This window comes from Palaemon carinicauda, chromosome 10, assembly GCF_036898095.1.
Source record: "Palaemon carinicauda isolate YSFRI2023 chromosome 10, ASM3689809v2, whole genome shotgun sequence".
Lineage (NCBI taxonomy): Eukaryota > Metazoa > Arthropoda > Malacostraca > Decapoda > Palaemonidae > Palaemon > Palaemon carinicauda.
The window spans coordinates 117814033-117833161 of NC_090734.1; the positions used below are offsets into that span (position 1 = coordinate 117814033).

The following is a 19129-nucleotide window of genomic DNA, read 5'->3' on the forward strand; positions in this document are numbered from 1 at the left end:
CCCCTAGCATGGAGACGGCAGACACGGTCAGACTCGCAGTGAGACCGCGAGACTTCATGTGCACACTGGATCTGAAGGACGCGTACTTCCAGATCCCAATCCAGCCGTCTTCAAGGAAGTACCTAAGATTCAGCCTAGACAACAAGATCTACCAGTTCAAGGTGCTGTGCTTCAATCTCTCCACAGCACCTCAGGTTTTCACCGGAGTGTTCACCCTGATATCTTCGTGGGCACACAAGATCGGCATCCGTCTCCTCCGTTATCTGGACGACTGGCTGATCTTGGCAGACTCGGAGTCAACCCTTCTTCGACACCGAGAGAAAACTTCTGGGGATTTGCCAAGATCTAGGGATCATGGTAAATCTCGAGAAGTCTTCTCTGCTTCCTTCCCAAAGACTGGTATATCTAGGCATGATATTGGACACCAATCTCCACAGAGCCTTCCCATCAGACGCCAGGATAGCTAGGCTGAGGAAGGTCGCAAGTCCTTTCCTCAGACGAGACGAACTCCCAGCCCAATCGTGGTTATGTCTCCTCGGCCATCTCTCATCCTTGGTCCGTCTAGGTCCCAACGGTCGCCTCAGAATGAGATCCCTGCAATGGCGACTCAAGTCCCGGTGGAGTCAAGGACACGATTCCCCGGACTTCTTGATCCCTATGGGTCTCGCAGAACTGACGGACCTGCAGTGGTGGGTGCCAGACGAGAACCTACGAAAGGGAGTGGATCTTCTCGTCCTCCCCCCGGATTTGATGCTGTTTTCGGACCCCTCAAAGAAAGGGTGGGGGGCCCACGCTCTGAACCACAGAACCTCAGGCCTGTGGTCAGAATCAGAAAGGTGCCTCCATATAAATCTGCTTGAAATGAAGGCCGTTTTTCTGGCTCTTCAACAGTTCCAACAGCACCTGGCGGGTCACTCTGTGGTGGTGATGAGCGACAACACCACAGTATTGGCTTACATCAACAAGCTGGGAGGTACCTTTTCAGAACAGCTATCCCATCTTGCAGTAGAAATACTGAGATGGACCGAAGTCCACTCGATTCCACTTTTGGCTCTCTTCATTCCGGGCAAAAGGAATGTGCTCGCCGACAGTCTGAGCAGAGCATCTCAGATAGTGAGTACCAAGTGGTCTTTGGATCGTCAAGTATCCAACAAAGTCCTGACTTGTGGGTTCCCCGATTGTGGATCTGTTCGCGACAGTGTTGAACTTCAAACTGCCGCTGTACTGTTCCCCAGTCCCGGACCCCAAGGCACTCTGGCAAGATGCTTTCCAACAACGGTGGGACAACATCGACGTATACGCCTTTCCCCCGTTCTGTCTGATGAGGAGGGTACTCAACAAGACCGGACTATCGGTCAACCTCTCGATGACTCTCATAGCTCCGCTGTTGCATCACGCGGAATGGTTCCCGGACCTTCTGCAACTCCTTACGGAGCCTCCAAGAGAACTCCCTCCACGACACGAGCTACTCAAACAACCACACACCAACGTCTTTCACAAAGCCGTAGCTTCGCTTCGACTTCACGCCTGGAGACAATCCAGCATCTCCTCGCAGAGAGAGGATTTTCGCAACAAGTTGCGGAAAGGATGTCTGGACACCTGCAAAAGTCATCCGCAGGAGTCTACCAGGCGAAGTGGAGAGTTTTCTGTGGTTGGTGTCGCGGAAGGGGTATCTCTCCACTCGATGCCACTATTCCAGCAATAGCGGAGTTCTTCGTTTATTTGCGAGAAGAAATGCGCCTTTCAGTCTCGGCAGTGAAAGGCTATCGCTCAGCCTTAAGTCTAGCCTTCAGGCTCAAAGGAGTGGACATTTCTTCTTCGCTAGAACTTTCCCTACTCATACGTAGTTATGAACTTACCAGCCCTCAGTCGGAAGTGAGACCTCCTCCATGGAACGTGGTTCGAGTTCTCAGATCTCTAATGAGACCTCCCTACGAACCATTACGCCAGACTTCAGATCGCCACCTGACTTGGAAGACGGTGTTCCTACTAGCTTTGGCGTCAGCCAAGCGAGTTAGCGAACTTCATGGTCTCTCGTATGACATCGCCCATTCAAGGGGATGGGGGGAGATAACGTTCAGCTTCGTCCCTGAGTTTATTGCTAAGACTCAGAATCCGGGAGTGCCGGACTCTCGCTTCAACTCCTTCCAGATTTCGAGTCTTCGTTCCGTAACAGATGACCCAGACCATCTCCTACTGTGCCCAGTAAGGAGTCTGAGACTATACCTGAAGAGAACAGCTGCAGTTCGTCCCCAAGTGCGGGCCTTGTTTGTCAGCACTGGGAGATCGAAGAGGAGGGTTACCATGAACACCATCTCAGCATGGATTCGAAAGGCAATCCATCTGTCCCTGAATCCTGACCCTCCTCCATCACGTCGTCCTAGAGCTCATGATGTCGGGAGTAGCTACCTCCCTGGCCTTCAAGAAAAACTTCTCAGTGACGCAGGTTCTGCAAGCAGTGGTGTGGAAGCGTCAAACGACCTTCACAGCCCACTACCTGCAAGACGTGACCTACAGGAGGCTCGATACGTTCTCTATCGGCCCTGTGGTGGCTGCACAACAGCTGGTTTAAACCTCAGGCTCCTTAATGGACAAGTAGCAGAGGGTTGGGGCATTGTTACCCGGTTTTATTCTGCATGAATGAAAAGGTATGCCTGGCCCTTATTCTTTTCTTCATCCTCCCCTCTTTTGGGGAAAGCAGCATCCTGGGTTCTCTGCACAGCTGACCTCAAACCATTGCAGGTAAACCATGTTCCCTTGTGTTCCTAGTATTAAGTTAATACTGTCGCGTCCCCATACCCTGACGAGGTGGTATTGTGAGAGTCCTAGCCCTAAGTTTCCATCTAAAGAACTTCAGGTCAACTTCCTAGGACGAGTCACACTTATTTCCTTCACACACAGCTTACGTAGGCCGCAGCCCTTGCATAGCAAGGTGCGAGCGAGGTGCAGGGACTCTTTATTGTTGAGTGCTGACACACTCAGATAATGAGTCCCCGGGCAAAGCCAAAATCAAGTATGGCTGGGACTTGTTCCACCCTTCCTAGGGTCAAGTCACCCACTTTAAATAGCGTGGTTTGTATTCCAGTTACGGAACAAGTGACAAATTCGTAGATAATTTGTATTTTTCAATATTAAACTTAGCCGGTGATCATATAAGCTGCAACTCTGTTGCTCGACAGAAAAACCTACGGTCAAAATACGCCAGCGATCGCTATGCAGGTGGGGGTGTACATCAACAGCGCCATCTGTCGAGCAGGTACTTAGTACTCCAAGTAAACAAAGAACCAATTTTCTCTCTGTCGGGCTACCGGCAAGACTTACTAATACGCTGTTACTAACTGGATTTGTTTTCACAACTATTTGGTGAAGTACACTATTCTAGTTTTGAGCTTTCGCTATGCAGGTGTTTTATCTTCATCTCAAAACTTGAACTCGTTTTGGATAGATTTAATTAGGGTGACAAAGAGAGTATGGACTCTCTTTCACTTTTAAATGGCCGACCCTTCCCTTAGACGGAAGTGTGTTTAGGTTTTTAGTAATTTTACTTAACACTTTATAGATCTATATATTTTATATCTCTCCGCCTTTATTTGGCCTCTTCGATTAACTTTCCATTTATTATAAACATATAAAGATAATTTTTATGTTTTGTTTATATGCGACCTTTCCTGATAGTAGGCGGTCCTAACTTGGAACCAAAGTTAATCAACGTTGAGCCCGTTATATCGTATTTAGCCTTTAAAGAATTTAAAACTTTTTAAATTTAATGTTTTATGAAAGAATTTCTTTGATAGTCTTCGTACTGTTTTCAAAGATGAACTAACGTTTAGTTTTTTTATGCTTCGCAGTTGTTGACGTTCAGGACGTTCAACATGCGCTCTATCGTTACGATAGAGAGAGAGTGTATCACGGTTTCACTTTGCAGTAAGAGTAAATCGATTCTGACGTTTTGTTCATTCTTTCTTAGCTTAAATGTTTTAAATTCTAATTTAAAGGAACTTTTTATTTGGAAAACCTTTCAGTTTTTTCCTTTAGTCAAATAACATGTTTTTTTGACGATATATAATTGGGCTCTTCTCTTAGGTGCGAAATCAATAGAGAAAGAGAGAGAGAGATAGAGACGGAGGGAGAGAGAGGAGAGAAAACGTTCCGTTCAAGCGGGTAACGTTTTTCTCGTGTTACTCTCGTCCCTAGTCGCTGTACGGGGAAGAAGGTAAAACGATTCTAGGGTTTTATTCTTGTCTCCAGGCTATGTGCGGTGAGAGATTGTAAACGTAGTTTATTTGAACTAGTGTTTAGTCTCTTTCCCAGCCACTGAATTTTTTATCTTTATATATGTTTTCTGTTTTTTGCTAGTATTAATGAGCTGCATTATACGACTGATTTCGCAATTACTACCTTTTAATAAGGGTAGAATTGCATGTTTCAGATAGAAATCAGTAAAAGTTTCGATTTCAGTGAAATAAGTGCAAAACAGAAAATCAAAGTGATATGCGCAAAGTGTTACAGTGTTGCGTCCGAGGGTTCGTCTGTTCGTGCCTGTCGTTCACCTAGTCCGGGACCTCTTGCAAGCTCCCAAGCCCAGAGGAGAAGTAATGTCGAACGACTTATGGGTTCGTCAGGCCTTGATCAACGAACAGACGTTTCCCTCCGTGGTTTCGGGCGTATCTACCCAAGATCGCCCCACCCACACAAAGACGAGAGAGCCCATTTATTTCTCGTCTGCGGAAGAGGTTTCTCGTAAGAAACCATGGACCAAGGTCTCGCAGCTTATTAAGCGCAAGTCGGTCCCTTCCGCGCAAGTCCAACGGCCCAGTTGTAGCCACTGGGTCAGTTCGGACTTGCTGCAGTCTTCCGACGACTGCTCACCTCCTAAGAGAGGCAAAGCGGTACCGCATCAGGCAGTCACACCGTCTGTTGCCGCACCTGCTCCTGTAGACCCTAAGTGGTCTTTGCTGCAGACCATGCAGTCTCAGTTAACGTCATTGATGCGGGACTTTCGTGCGGAGAAGGTTGACACTGCACCAACCTCTAGCCTACAACCAACACGGTTGTGCGTTCTGTGGACGCTGAGGCGACCTTCTGCCGCACTCCAGCTGAGAGAGTCCCGCCACCCATGCGTTCCAGTGTACCCTGCCAGCCGCATGTTGACGTTCAGTAACGCACGGAACCTTCCGTTGACGTTCGCGAGGTACAACAACAGTCTAAGTTGTTTTGTTTTGACGCGGTGCGTCAACCTCCGCATTCTAGAGTTGTTTTGACTGCTCAGTATAGACAGTCAAAGCAGTCTCGAGTGAACACTGTATGTCCTCACGCACCTGTTGTGGTTGACAGTTCAGTTGTTGACAGTTCACAGACTGTCAAGCAGTTACATGACGTTGCCTTCTGGTCTGCTACTAATGTACCAGTGAGAGACTCACTGAGATAACCTAGCTTTTATCGGACAAGGTTCCTGTAGATGAGAAAGTGCTGTTCTCCCTCCTACTGATATTCCCTTGAGGACTCTGTCATTTGGAGAGGAGCCTTAAGCTGCTTAGCCTCCTATGGACTTTAATTAAATCATGATGATTTTTTAAGGATCTTCGTCCGGATCTTGTAACTGCTGCTCCTCGTTCGCCTAAACGTCAGAACTTACACTAGGCCTAGCTACTTCGAAGCCGTTGTTTTTAAGCTAGTGCTCTCGCTCTCCTAGAGAGCGTTACGTTGGCTAGGCGACTGGTTTTTGCACCAGGAGGAGTTTTAGGGATACAGCCTTTGATTTCCCTTCTTTTAAACTGGCTTATAGAGCGAGAGTCTAATAGGACACGAGAGAAGTTCTCGGCTTGGGAGTTCATGCCTCTGCCCAGATAGACTTCTCAATTCTGGTAGACTCGCCCTGGCGCCTAGCCAGGAGACGCTCCAAGTTGTTTACAGGTCAACTTCTCAACTTTTGTCGAGCCTTTGAAGTTTTGCTGTACTATTATGTCACACATAACAAGGCTTTCAGGGATGGTAAATGGTTCCGCCTCAGTCGCTAACCCCGTCTGTTGCCACACCTGCTCCCGTAGACCCTAAATGGGCTTTGCTGCAAGACATGCAGTCCAAGCTTGCGTCCTTGATAGAGGACTTAAATGCGGAGAAGAACCTTCTGACCAACAACCTTCCAACCGGTTGGTTGTGCGCCCTGTTGACGCTGAGGTAACCTACTCGCGTCTGCCAGTTGAGGTGGTTCCTCCTTCTGGCCAACAACCTTCCAACCGGTCGGTTGTGCGCCCTGTTGATGCTGAGGTAACCTACTCGCGTCTGCCAGTTGAGGTGGTTCCTCCACCGATGCGACCCAGTGTGGGTTGCCGGTCGCACGTTGACGTTAAGCGACGCTCGGAGGTGGTTGTTGACGTTCAGGACGTTCAACAACCAGCAGAGGTGACTTGTTGTGACGCAGTGCGTCAACCTCAGCAACCCGGTAGGGTGTTGACTGCACAACCCAGACAGTCTAGACAGTTTCGGGTTGACGCTGTACTTCCTCGCGCACCCATGGTTGTTGACAGTTCACAGACTGTGCAGCAGTTCCATGATATTGCGTCCGGCTCCGTCACGCATCCACCAGTGCGACCGGATTCAGCGACGTTGCCCACTCCGTTGCCGTTTCCTCATCAGTTTCGGATGAGGAACCCTCTGATGAGGACGTTGCTGAACAAGACGATCAGCCCCCAGCCCTGCTATCCATCCAGAAGATGCTGAAGAAGGAACGCTGCCCAGTCAGGCTGTGGATGAGTCTGGTAGGGACACTGTCATCCGTGGATCAATTTGTGTCACTAGGAAGACTACACCTCCGTCCTCTTCTATACCATCTAGCTTTCCACTGGAAAAAGGACAAGACGCTAGAAGCGGTCTCGATCCCGGTTTCCGGAAAGATAAAGTCTTGTCTGACTTGGTGAAAGGACTATATCAACCTTAGAGAGGGTCTTCCCCTGACTGTTCAGACTCCCAACCACGTTCTCTTCTCGGACGCATCGGACGTAGGCTGGGGTGCGACATTAGACGGTAGGGAATGCTCGGGATTATGGAACTCGAGTCAAAGGACAATGCATTTCAACTGCAAGGAGCTACTGGCAGTACGTCTGACCTGGAAAAGCTTCAGGTCTCTCCTTCTAGGCAAAGTGGTGGAGGTGAACTCGGACAACACCACGGCTTTGGCGTACATCTCCAAGCAAGGAGGGACCTACTCTCTGACATTGTACGAGATCGCAAGGGACCTCCTCACCTGGTCAAAAGGTCTAGACATATCACTAGTAACGAGGTTCATCCAAGGCAACTTGAATGTCATGGCAGATTGTCTCAGTCGGAAGGGACAAATAATTCCAACAGATTGGACCCTCCACAAGGATGTATGCAAGAGACTTTGGGCCACCTGGGGCCAGCCAACCATAGATCTCTTCGCAACCTCGATGACCAAGAGGCTCCCAATATTTTGCTCACCAATCCCGGACCCAGCAGCAGTTCATATAGATGCCTTTCTACTAGATTGGTCACATCTAGATCTATATGCATTCCCTCCGTTCAAGATTGTCAACAAGGTACTGCAGAAGTTCGCCTCTCACGAAGGGACAAGGTTGACGCTAGTTGCTTCCCTCTGGCCCGCGAGAGAATGGTTCACCGAGGTACTTCGATGGCTAGTAGACGTTCCCAGAACACTTCTCCTAAGGGTGGACCTTCTACGTCAGCCACGCGTAAAGAAGGTACACCTAGGCCTCCACGCTCTTCGTCTAACTGCCTTCAGACTATCGAAAGACTCTCGAGAGCTAGAGGCTTTTCGAAGGAGGCAGCCAGAGCGATTGTTAGAGCAAGGAGAACATCCACCCTTAGAGTCTACCAATCGAAGTGGGAAATCTTCCGAAACTGGTGCAAGTCAGTATCCGTATCCTCGACCAGTACCTCTGTAACTCAAATAGCTGACTTCCTCTTATATCTGAGGAAAGAACGATCTCTTTCAGCTCCCACTATCAAGGGTTACAGAAGCATGTTGGCATCAGTCTTCCGTCACAGAGGCTTAGATCTTTCCAACAATAAAGATCTACAGGACCTCCTTAAGTCTTTTGAGACCACGAAGGAGCGTCGTTTGGTTACACCTGGTTGGAATTTAGACGTGGTACTAAGATTCCTTATGTCAGACAGGTTCGAACCGCTACAATCAGCCTCCCTGAAAGATCTCACCTTAAAGACACTTTTCCTGGTATGCTTAGCCACAGCTAAAAGAGTCAGTGAGATTCATGCCTTCAGCAAGAACATCGGATTCTCATCCGAAACGGCTACATGTTCTACAACTTGGTTTTCTAGCCAAACACGAGCTGCCTTCTCGGCCTTGGCCAATATCGTTCGACATTCCAAACTTATCGTATGGTTGGAAATGAACTAGAAAGAGTCTTATGTCCTGTAAGAGCTCTTAAGTTCTATTTAAAAACCTTTACGAGGCCCGTCTGAAGCTTTATGGTGTTCAGTTAAGAATCCATCTTTGCCTATGTCAAAGAATGCTTTATCCTATTTTATCAGACTGTTAATACGAGAAGCTCATTCCCATCTGAATGAGGAAGACCAAGCTCTGCTGAAGGTAAGGACACACGAAGTTAGAGCTGTCGCAACTTCCGTGGCCTTTAAACAAAATAGATCTCTGCAAAGTATAATCGACGCAACCTATTGGAAAAGCAAATCAGTGTTCGCGTCTTTTTATCTTAAGAATGTCCAGTCTCTTTACGAGAACTGCTACACTCTGGGACCATTCGTAACGAGTGCAGTAGTGGGTGAGGGCTCAACCACTACAATCCCCTAATTCCATAACCTTTTTAATCTTTCTCTTGAAATGTTTTATTATTGTTTTTGGGTTGTCCGGAAGGCTAAGAAGCCTTTCGCATCCTACTTGATTTGGCGGGTGGTCAAAGTCATTTCTTGAGAAGCGCCTAGATTAGAGGTTTTGATGAGGTCCTGTTGTATGGGTTGCAACCCTTGATACTTCAGATCCTAGGGGTCGCTCAGCATCCTAAGAGGATCGCGAGGCTCCGTAAGGAAGACGTACTTAAAAAGGCAGAGTAATTGTTCAAGTCGACTTCCTTACCAGGTACTTATTTATTTTATGTTTGTTATTTTGAATAACTGCTAAAATGAAATACAAAATACTTAGCTCATAATAATGTAAACATGTAATGCTGGTCTCTACCCACCCCCCTGGGTGTGAATCAGCTTATATGATCACCGGCTAAGTTTAATATTGAAAAATGTTATTTTTATTAATAAAATAAATTTTTGAATATACTTACCCGGTGATCATATATTAAAGGACCCTCCCTTCCTCCCCAATAGAGACCCAGTGGACCGAGGAGAAAATTGGTTCTTTGTTTACTTGGAGTACTAAGTACCTGCTCGACAGATGGCGCTGTTGATGTACACCCCCACCTGCATAGCGATCGCTGGCGTATTTTGACCGTAGGTTTTTCTGTCGAGCAACAGAGTTGCAGCTTATATGATCACCAGGTAAGTATATTCAAAAATTTATTTTATTAATAAAAATAACATTTTTCCTAACTACACAAACCTTAGCTATTTAATCAAACTTGCCCGCCAGCCCTGTCCCCCATGATGTCCTACCTCTAAGCAAATTGGAGCTACAACATAGGTGTGTGAGGGGGGAGGGTAGCTAACTACCCTCCCTACCCGTCGCTAACTAGCGGTGGGGTAATAATCCCTCGTTAAATTTTTATGGCTCGTCCTTTCAGCTATGCCGAAAGTAATTGCCCACTTTAAATAGCTAAGGTTTGTATAGTTAGGAAAAATACAAATTATCTACAAATTTGTCATTTTTTTTGGTAATTTGTTGCAGTTGCTTTTAATCATAACTTGCCATGAATGTGTTGTTTGTATTATGGTACTGTACTCTATGCACTGATGTTTAAAGATGTTTTGTACACTATTGTATCCATAATTTTAAATCTTGCTGAATAATGTTATCCATTTTTTAAATAAATTCATGTGGTTTCTTATGGAAAATTATGGAATAATTGTTGATCAGATCCATCCATTTTTCTCTTGTGGGTCTGATATAATGTGCAACAACTAAGTGTAATTTTAGTGGCGGGATTTTTCTCATGTTTGTGTATGCTTACTCTCAAGCCACTGGACCTGAAAAAAATCTAAAACATTTATTTTCACCATATAACATTTTCTTTTGTTTTCAGCAGGTCTTTAGGTTTGTAGCTTAAAAGATATTTATTCAACTCTTTAGACCACTCTACTAAATTATTATTTCATCCATGAAGTTTGAGAACTTTGTCTGCCAGCTGACCAATGAAAGAAATTTAGCTAAGAAGTTGAGTATTTACATTTATGTAAAGAATTATTTTAAAGTATAATATGAAAGTCATTCTTAATTTTGTTAAAAGAAATGCAGTGGGCTATGAAAAAAGTTGTTCTTATAGCAGACACTCAAGTCTGGCTCTAGACACAAGATCCATATTATTGATGCATTAGACAACAATTGCTCAATTGATTATAGTAATTGTAAATGGTCTACAGTATCTGAAGGTCTCGCATTATATTCCTGAGACATTAGGAAGATGTCTCCGTAGCATTATTAAAAGATAAAAAGTTGTTGTTGCATTTCAAATTATTTAGTCTTATTCTTTGCCTCCATTCCCACTTCCTTTCTATCATCTTGCTGTGCTGTCAAACCTCTTTACTTCATGGTGCAACCAAAAGAGATTCTTGTTCCAATTTGACCTTATAAATGACCTTTTGACCATTATTATGTGCCTTATGGGCCAGATTCCATGAAACAAACTATAACTTATTTGTTGTGAGACTCAAGAATAGTCTGAAAGCAAAGTACAGCGCTAGAGATGTGGACATTGGGATCATGGAACAAACTATGAAGGTGCATTTTAGAACGGGGCCTGTAGGGTCAAGCTAGGTTGTGGCTATCTAGTTCCAACATAGGTAGGTAAATTTCTAAAACGGATGATGTTTACAGATACCTTATTCTCCTTGACCAACCAATCAAATCATATTTCTAGAGTCCTTTAAACGGAGTGTACTGTAATACCTACAGTTGATTGACTTTAGCTCCTTTCAATTTTCCGAAAGATTTATATGTTAACATACACTAGTGATGTTAGGCCTTTGAAGGTTTTCTTATATTTTTATGGTGATGAAAGTGTTAAGTGGTTCAATTTCTTAACGCAAACTTGGAAACAGATCATAAGGAAAATCCAATTTGATTTATGTAAATAGTGTACATGACCTTTTATTCACATTTATTTCATCACAACCGTATCACTTTTATACCTAGATTATTGATCTTGGAATGTTCTCAGACACTGATCACTTTATCTGATAGACAGGAGGAGGTACAAATCAAGCATGAGCCCCCTTTCATGTGATACGTCTACAGAGGTCTTGATAGTTATAAAAGATTTTCACTTTAGAAACGTCCCTGCCTGGCAATCTATTGGACAGGCTTTCAAGCCCCTCTTAAGGTTGATAGATTCTAGAGTGTATGCAGCCATTGCCTGGCCCATCCTGGTCTTAGCTTAATGGAGAGGGGCCTTGACATTTATCTTATGTGTGTGGGGGGGTACATTCCCTCTGACATTCGTGACATAAACAAACAAGCAAACAAAACTTTCTTTTTCTTGGGTCTCCAGTATTTGCAGTTACTATTGTATATTTGAAATGTTTCCTGTGTTATTGCCCTTTTACTGTATTATTACCTCACTGATGAATTAGTTTTTTTACTCCAATTTCATTATTTCAACTTTTTTACTTTTTCTCTTCTATGATTAAGAAGAGTGAGAGTTTTACACCTTAGCAGTTTCTCTCCAGAGTGTAATTGCACAAATGCTATTGTCCCATTGGTTCTCAGGTGTACATGGCTATATAATGAAAAGTTGAATTCAGTGTAAGTAGACGATTCCACAATACCTTTTATCATCCCTTCCTTTACCTCGTTCAGTAAGAGGATCACACATACCATATGCCATGAGAGCCTCTGTCATCCCTAGTCTTTATAGTTATGTACCATATGATGACTCAGAGGAGGTAAATGTTCTGGTTCATCTGATCAGATTCCTCATGACTCAACATTCTGTTTACAGTATTTTTTTTTTTTTCAAGTACTTAGCAGTATCACCCCACCATTTGTAAGCTTTACCATGGCAATTCAACTCTCAAATAATTATAATCCTATTTGTTGAACAGGTGGTTGTAGTGGACCAAGTTATGGCTTGGTCATCTTCCTCACTTTTTAACTCATCCTTTTATTATTGGCATCCTGGAGCTATAAACTTCAGAGGTTGTTATTATTTGTGTCTTACAAGAATGAGTATATGCCAGTCTGTTCTCAACAATCCAATACAAGCCTTACTTTATTTGCCCTTAGGATATGTATGTCTTTATAGTGACCTTTACTTTTCTGAGTGCTAAACCCTATTCTATACCTTTTTTTTTTTTTTTTTTTTTTTTTTGGAAAGGAAACTTTGACATTTCTTGAAGCCTTGAGGAAAGTCTAAATGAGATAGGCACTGAATAATAGACTTAGAGAAGATAGGTTTCAGTGTTATTCATTTTTGAAGGGAAAATTGCAGTGATACCTTTTACCAGAGAAGGTTTTCAACCTGATCCCTTTTACAAGGATGTTTTAACTCGTTAAGACCATGTTGTTTGAAATTGTTGATGGGAAATAGAAACCCTTATATGAAAATAGTAGAGAGTCAAAAACAAAAAAGTTTTTAGTAGCAGAATTGTATAAAGTGTTTGTAGAAATTGCTTTATGAAATGAAGGTTTGGGATATATAACCTTTGTTTTAATTTGTCATTGTTTAAGCAAACCAGCTCATTCTTGAATTGTGTGCGTGTATCTATTCTAAAAGTGTAATTGACTTTTTTTTTTGTATTTGCTAGCCAGGCTGGTTAGCAGAGTGTTATTGATAGCAATTGAATTACTTTTTTTCCTTAGTATATTGTTTTCTTTTTTTGCAGGCTTGAAAGTACTACTACACTTTACCCTGCTGATGTTGTGTTGTTTGAGGGCATTTTGATGTTCTATCAACCAGAAATTCGATCTCACTTCCACATGAAGTTGTTTGTCGATTCAGATGCAGACACCCGGTTAGCCAGAAGAGGTAGGAAGTCCCCTTGATTTTTTTTTTCTAGTTAGATTTTTAAAAAACATGAGTAAAGTCCTGTAATAGTTTTTTCTATCACTTGTATGGCTGTGGGTAGTCATTCTCTGGAAATAGAAAACTATGTTTTTTCATTTCACCAAAGCTTTGTATAATAAATCTTTCTGTAAAATGCATTAATTACATTTTTCCATACCATCAATGAATCGGCTATCAGCGGCAACCAAAAAAATGTCAGAACGGACTCCCATGCTCCAACTGACTTTACCCAATCAAATTAATGCTATCTTATTCAGGCAGCTGATTTTTACCTTGCAGAGCTATTGATAATTTAGTTAGTGATATTTATATGGCTGTTATTTTGGTATGACTTGGTGTCCCCAAATTGAAACTTTAGAGTGTAGTTATATACTAACATATAAAACTATTTGAAGATTATCATCGGTCCCATAGCAGCTTTGGTGAATGTTGGATGAAGTTCTTAGAAATAAACTATTTTTTTCAATCACAATTATTGTGGATCTTCATCGTTGTATTTTTCAAGTTATTTCTTTGATTATTAAGAGATTTCTTGTTTTTTTTGCTTTTTTGTAGTTATGCGAGACACCAGAGAACGTGCCAGAAATTTAGAACATGTCTTGAACCAGTACACAAACTTGGTAAAACCTGCCTTCGAAGAATTTTGTTTACCTGTAAGTATTGTGACACACTTTCTCCTTGTTTAGATTTTGATACTTTTTTTTTTTTTTTTAGTGTGTTTCAGACTTGTGTGTTTAATACATCTACCTCTTCACACAGCCATCTTTCACAAGGTTACATGATTTAAATATGTGTCAGCCTCAGTTTATGCTTCAATTTTGTCTTTGACACATTCTTATTGACCTGGTTAGACGGCTTTATTACTAATACAGTAATGATAGCCTGATCCTTCATGTAGTTTCCAGATAATTTTTTGTTAGTTAAATTAACTGAATCTGATAATTTGGGATGTTTTGAATGTTATTGAATGGTAATGTGATGACTTATGTTACATGCATGTGGATTTTTTCTTTTTAAAGATACCGATATGAAAGCAATACGTCTTTAGTTAACCCCTTCACTATGAGGCAGTGGATCTGCCCTCAGTAGCTGGACGCACTTGAGTAAATATAAAGAAAAGTCCTTTTTTTATTTTTTCGATTGTTTTTACTTAAAAGCCCATTTGAAATATGAAATATAGTCATTCTCCTAGAAAAAAGAATGCAGTAATTTGAATTTCCAAAATTCCAACCCAAAGATCATGAGTCATGCTACAAGCTTAAGGACATGAGAAAACTAGTCAAGTAGGTGGAGAATGTAGTTACAAATTATGATGATTTTTCTAGCAATAAAACAGATTTTTAAGATTTAGTTGTGGTCGAAAAGTAGGTATTATATTGGAAGGAAAATTTGAAGCAGCACAACCTTTAACATATTCTTGCATTCATTATATAATATCTTAATAGATTTATTTGATAGATAAGGTAAATGGAGAAAAGAAACTGGAAAAAACATTGAAGTAAAGAACTTTTTGTCAGTAGTGTTTTTTGTATAAGCAGAAACTAGTGGCAGCAAACGAAAAGAAACCTGTGTTAAGGAGCATGACTCGGCCCTATTTAAACAATGTTATTTTGGAGTTGCTTCAAACTCTGCCTAATTATTTTTATTTTTTTTTTAAGGATATATTTCATAAGTAATTTTATTTACAAAAATTTTGAGAGGAAGTTTTTATAGCACTTTGATTTTTTATATGTATTATATATATGTATTTTATAAGGATAGACGTCACTTTAAAAGGTGAATTTATTTCATATCGAAGTTTTTAATTTTTGGAAAAAGTTTCTCGATATTGTATTACAAAATTCCCTATCTTTTCACGTTTGAATGACCAAAATTGGTAGTTTAAAAAAATGCCTATGCAATATTTCTATGAAAATTCCTAGTTTTGAGAAAATGGCCTTCAAAGTTGTTTTTGTAGAGTTTATCATATTTCAGGATTATTTCTCTCAAATACGCTTACAATAATTATGCTACCTGTACCAAATGTGCACACGAGTAAGACGTGGCTAGCGTAATATATTGTCCGTATTTTTTTTTTGGCAAATTTTATGTTTTTGCCCTATTTATTTGTTCTCTCTTGACACGGTGCATCTTTTAACATTATTATAACATAAAATTTGTAAATATATAAATGAACAAACAAAGAAGTAAGAAGGACATTTGTGCAGCAAACATTCATTTACAACTGCCGTATTGAAGGAAAAATGCAAATCTATTCCTTTATGTGGGATTCTAAAATAATTTCTGCAGAATTAAAAAAAAATAAGTACATACCCAAGTTAGAAAATAATTGTGTACGGAACCGGGTCCGCTTGTTAGAATATGCAAAAAGAACTACTTTGCAATAAAAACAAATTTCCCTTAAGAAATTGATTAATATGAATTTCCAAAACTAACCATAGCTCCTTACGAAGAATGATTTGAACAAATACAAAATGTTATTAAAGAATAAAAAGATAAGAAAAAAAAATACTTAGAATGCACTAACTCAAGGCTGTAGGTTAAAAAACTGAAATGTATATGAACCAGTTCTCAGTAATGCATTTGAAATTTGCCTGTTCTTCCTAAGAAATGTAAAAGGTAGAGACCATTGGCCTACTGTTATTAGGTTCAGCTGCTTTGGTAAAAAAAACAATTACTCAAATATAGATTTTTGAGGTGTATGTTTAGATTATTTTTGGCATGCTATTAATTTTGGGTTTCCTAATGAGATAGACTAATTCATTTTATCTTTTCAGACCAAGAAGTTTGCAGATGTCATAATCCCGAGGGGCGCAGAGAACACAGGTTAGTCGAGTTTTTCTTGTTCTGTTTTCCTTGTTTCCAGTTTAGTGCACATCCAGTCATAACATAATGATGCCAGGTGGTGTGAATTAATACATATGGCATTGCATTAGCACCATTTACTGTTATGGCATTCACCTTTTGTTAGTTTAGTTGCACAAGTGACACTCCACTTGATCTTTAGTTCTAATTTCTTTCAAAGCCTTGATGCCTTATTATCCTCAGCTTTGCCATTAGTTGAAACCCATGTGTAGGATAGAAGCTTCTTCGTATTTAGGTAGAGCAATTTCTTGAAGGCAAATCGGTCTCCACATGTAAATTTAATTAGGGTATCGTGAAAGTTTAAAGAAAATTTTTCAGAACTTTTTCCTGGGTAATTTAAGTTGTCTTCATAACTCATTAATATATTGTGTATGGAGGCCATTAATTAATTTTCAGTAGAAAGCAGGGCAGTATCCAGCCCTATGATGAATGGTAGAATTGTCAATGTAGGTGCTACATGGTCTAGGTAATTTCCCAGGAGAGATTCTATTCAAACAAACTTAGTCCATATTGTCAGGGAGTATATTCAAGCAACTTTATAAAAATTTATAATATTGAGGTTTGCATTTGATAGTTGAAGTAAGTCTATTATAGTGAATAACTTCCTGTTATTGTGTTCCTGTGGTCGTTCATTCCAAGATCTACAAATGTGTGTTGTGTGTATATAAGTCATGGCATTACTTTTTATTCTATCTAACCAAAACTTTTATTTTCCTTTTTCATTGAATAGTATGAAGGTGTAGGCCAGAAGAACTTTTACATTTCCAACTAGAACTCATTTCATGCTTTCATTAGGAACAAAAGGGCACTGCTGGTATCATTGAAGCACACTAAATGCTTATAGCCATCAGCTTAGATTAAAGGTTAGGTCAGGGGTTAATTAAAAAACCAGGGGAAAAATTAAAAGGGTTCGGTTTAATATTTACGGAAGTAGTAGCAGACTTCTGACACAAGTTTAGATATTGTGAGAAGGGAAAAACATTTGTGATAAAATTTTTTTTAACAGTAGCAGACTATAAATCATCAATCCAAGCAATTCATGGTTTGCACACTCCCATGCAACCAATCTGGATAGAGCTGGCTGCTTGAGAGAGAGAGAGAGAGAGAGAGAGAGAGAGAGAGAGAGAGAGAGAGAGAGAGAGAGAGAGAGAGAGAGAGAGAGAGAGAGAGAGAGAGAGAGAGAGAGAGAGAGAGAGAGAGAGAGAGAGAGAGAGAGAGAGAGAGAGAGTGTGTGTGTGTGTGTGTGTGTGTCTCCATGATTCACAGAGACTTTAAATTACTGTTAGAAAAGAAACTATCAACCCTGCAGAGAAGTAATATAATGATGCAATTTACCATGCTGTATTAAGATTGGCTTTAAGTTTACCATCATAATGATGAGATATTTCTTCATAAAGCATTCTAGTCTTCTGAGGCTTCTTTGGGAGTGAGATTGGTGCTTGGCCAAGTAGTTCTCTTTCATGCTTTCCACTATTTCTGTTTTTTAAGGTTTTGTGGAAATGTGCAACTGATTTGCAATTTTTTATGTTATTTCATATCTTGCAATGTTCTTGGAATGTCAAGAGTCTTCATGAGAGTACCGATTGGTTATTTGTTCTAGATTTTGTTTAAGTTCCTGATATAATTTTTTTGTATGTGTAATTCTATCATTTTGTTTTTTCAATCTATAACTTGGTAACCTACAATAGAGGTCTATACATGAGTACTATTGCATTAGGATAACAACTCATCATCCTTAGAAATTGTTTTGTGACAACTTTTATCATAGAGGAATCCTTTAGATATGGGTCAGCCCCTGGTTATCTTCATTTATAATTACCAGTATCTGGATGATATTGGAGGATTTTTCCTCCTCTATATTACAATTCAGGCACTGTGATTAAAGGGATTCTTTGTCAAAAAAGTATTTTTTTAACCATTTTTTTTAATACAATTTTAATAATCTTAGTGCCATTGCCTCTATTCCATCCTTACACTCATTTTGTTCTATTCTTGTTCTACAAAGAAATAGGCATGGTTGCAGTGTCAGTATACGTACATTATCGGGCTTATCAGCTTGTGTACCACACTCATTCCATTTTGAATGTGTTGACTGTCTTTTTTTAACATAGAAACAACTAGTCCACTAGTTTGTTGATTTATTTTTTACCTTCTACTGATATTCCACGGAGACTTTAACTCTCTTCAGTGCACCATGATTTACATGCTCTTAGGACTCTGGAGCTGGTGACACATGCAAGAATATTAGAGACTAGTACTCAAAATGAAGGATTCTTTGCATACAAATATATAAAGATTTCATCGAAAATTTGATATCAATAAATGGGGTTTACTTAAGTTCATTCACCTTGCCAAAAGGTTTTAATATTTTTTTGCGAACTTACCATGAAGGTAAACCACAAATCTGTCAACAGAATTATCCATTTTAAAACATGTAAGTGTTATTGTGGAAGCATCAGACAGTTTATATGTTTGTTGATGGTCTTGTTATAGTTGATTTTATAATTGGAAGCTTACAGAGATTTGAATTGTTTACCCATTACCCCTCAAACTAACTAAAAATGGTTAGACTGTCATTCATTAACTTGAATCATTTACTTTTGATTGGAATTTTAAGTCGGCAGTGGAAAGAGAGGAAGATGCCTGGCTCATATAATTAAAACATGGGGTGGTCTTAGCCTTAATGCTTAATTGAATTAAAAGTCATAAGATATATTGGGTATGTAATATATCTGAAATAAACAAATAAGTTTTTTCACACATAACAAGGACTTTACCCACATAGATTTTTTTTCAACTTCTTTACATTAATGGTAAAATATATTATTCTAAATATTTAGTCTAAAATTTTAACTTATTTATGGTTTGACAAAAAATCCTGCCCATTGAATTGTAGTCGTAGTTAGTTTTTCTCACGAAAAATTCATATACTGTAATATTTTCAGGCATTCCTTGTCAACCAAGGTGTTTTCTCCTAGGTAAAGATGCTCAGATTATTTCTGACATTTATTTGATAATTAATATAAGTATAAAACAAAGTTTTTATACAAAATTATGTACCTGGACATGATTACAAGATT

At 40.3% G+C, this 19129-nt stretch overlaps 1 protein-coding gene across 2 annotated transcripts in view; it reads left to right on the plus strand.

The window, feature by feature from the left end:
- Uck (Uridine-cytidine kinase) overlaps positions 1 to 19129 on the plus strand; it is a 72834-nt gene that overhangs the window by 28590 nt on the left and 25115 nt on the right. For both annotated transcript variants that reach the window (XM_068381748.1, XM_068381749.1), the window contains exons 4-6: positions 13003 to 13145; positions 13740 to 13837; positions 15962 to 16010. In XM_068381748.1, the coding sequence (XP_068237849.1) occupies positions 13003 to 13145; positions 13740 to 13837; positions 15962 to 16010 (290 nt within the window). The remainder of the gene's footprint in view (positions 1 to 13002; positions 13146 to 13739; positions 13838 to 15961; positions 16011 to 19129) is intronic.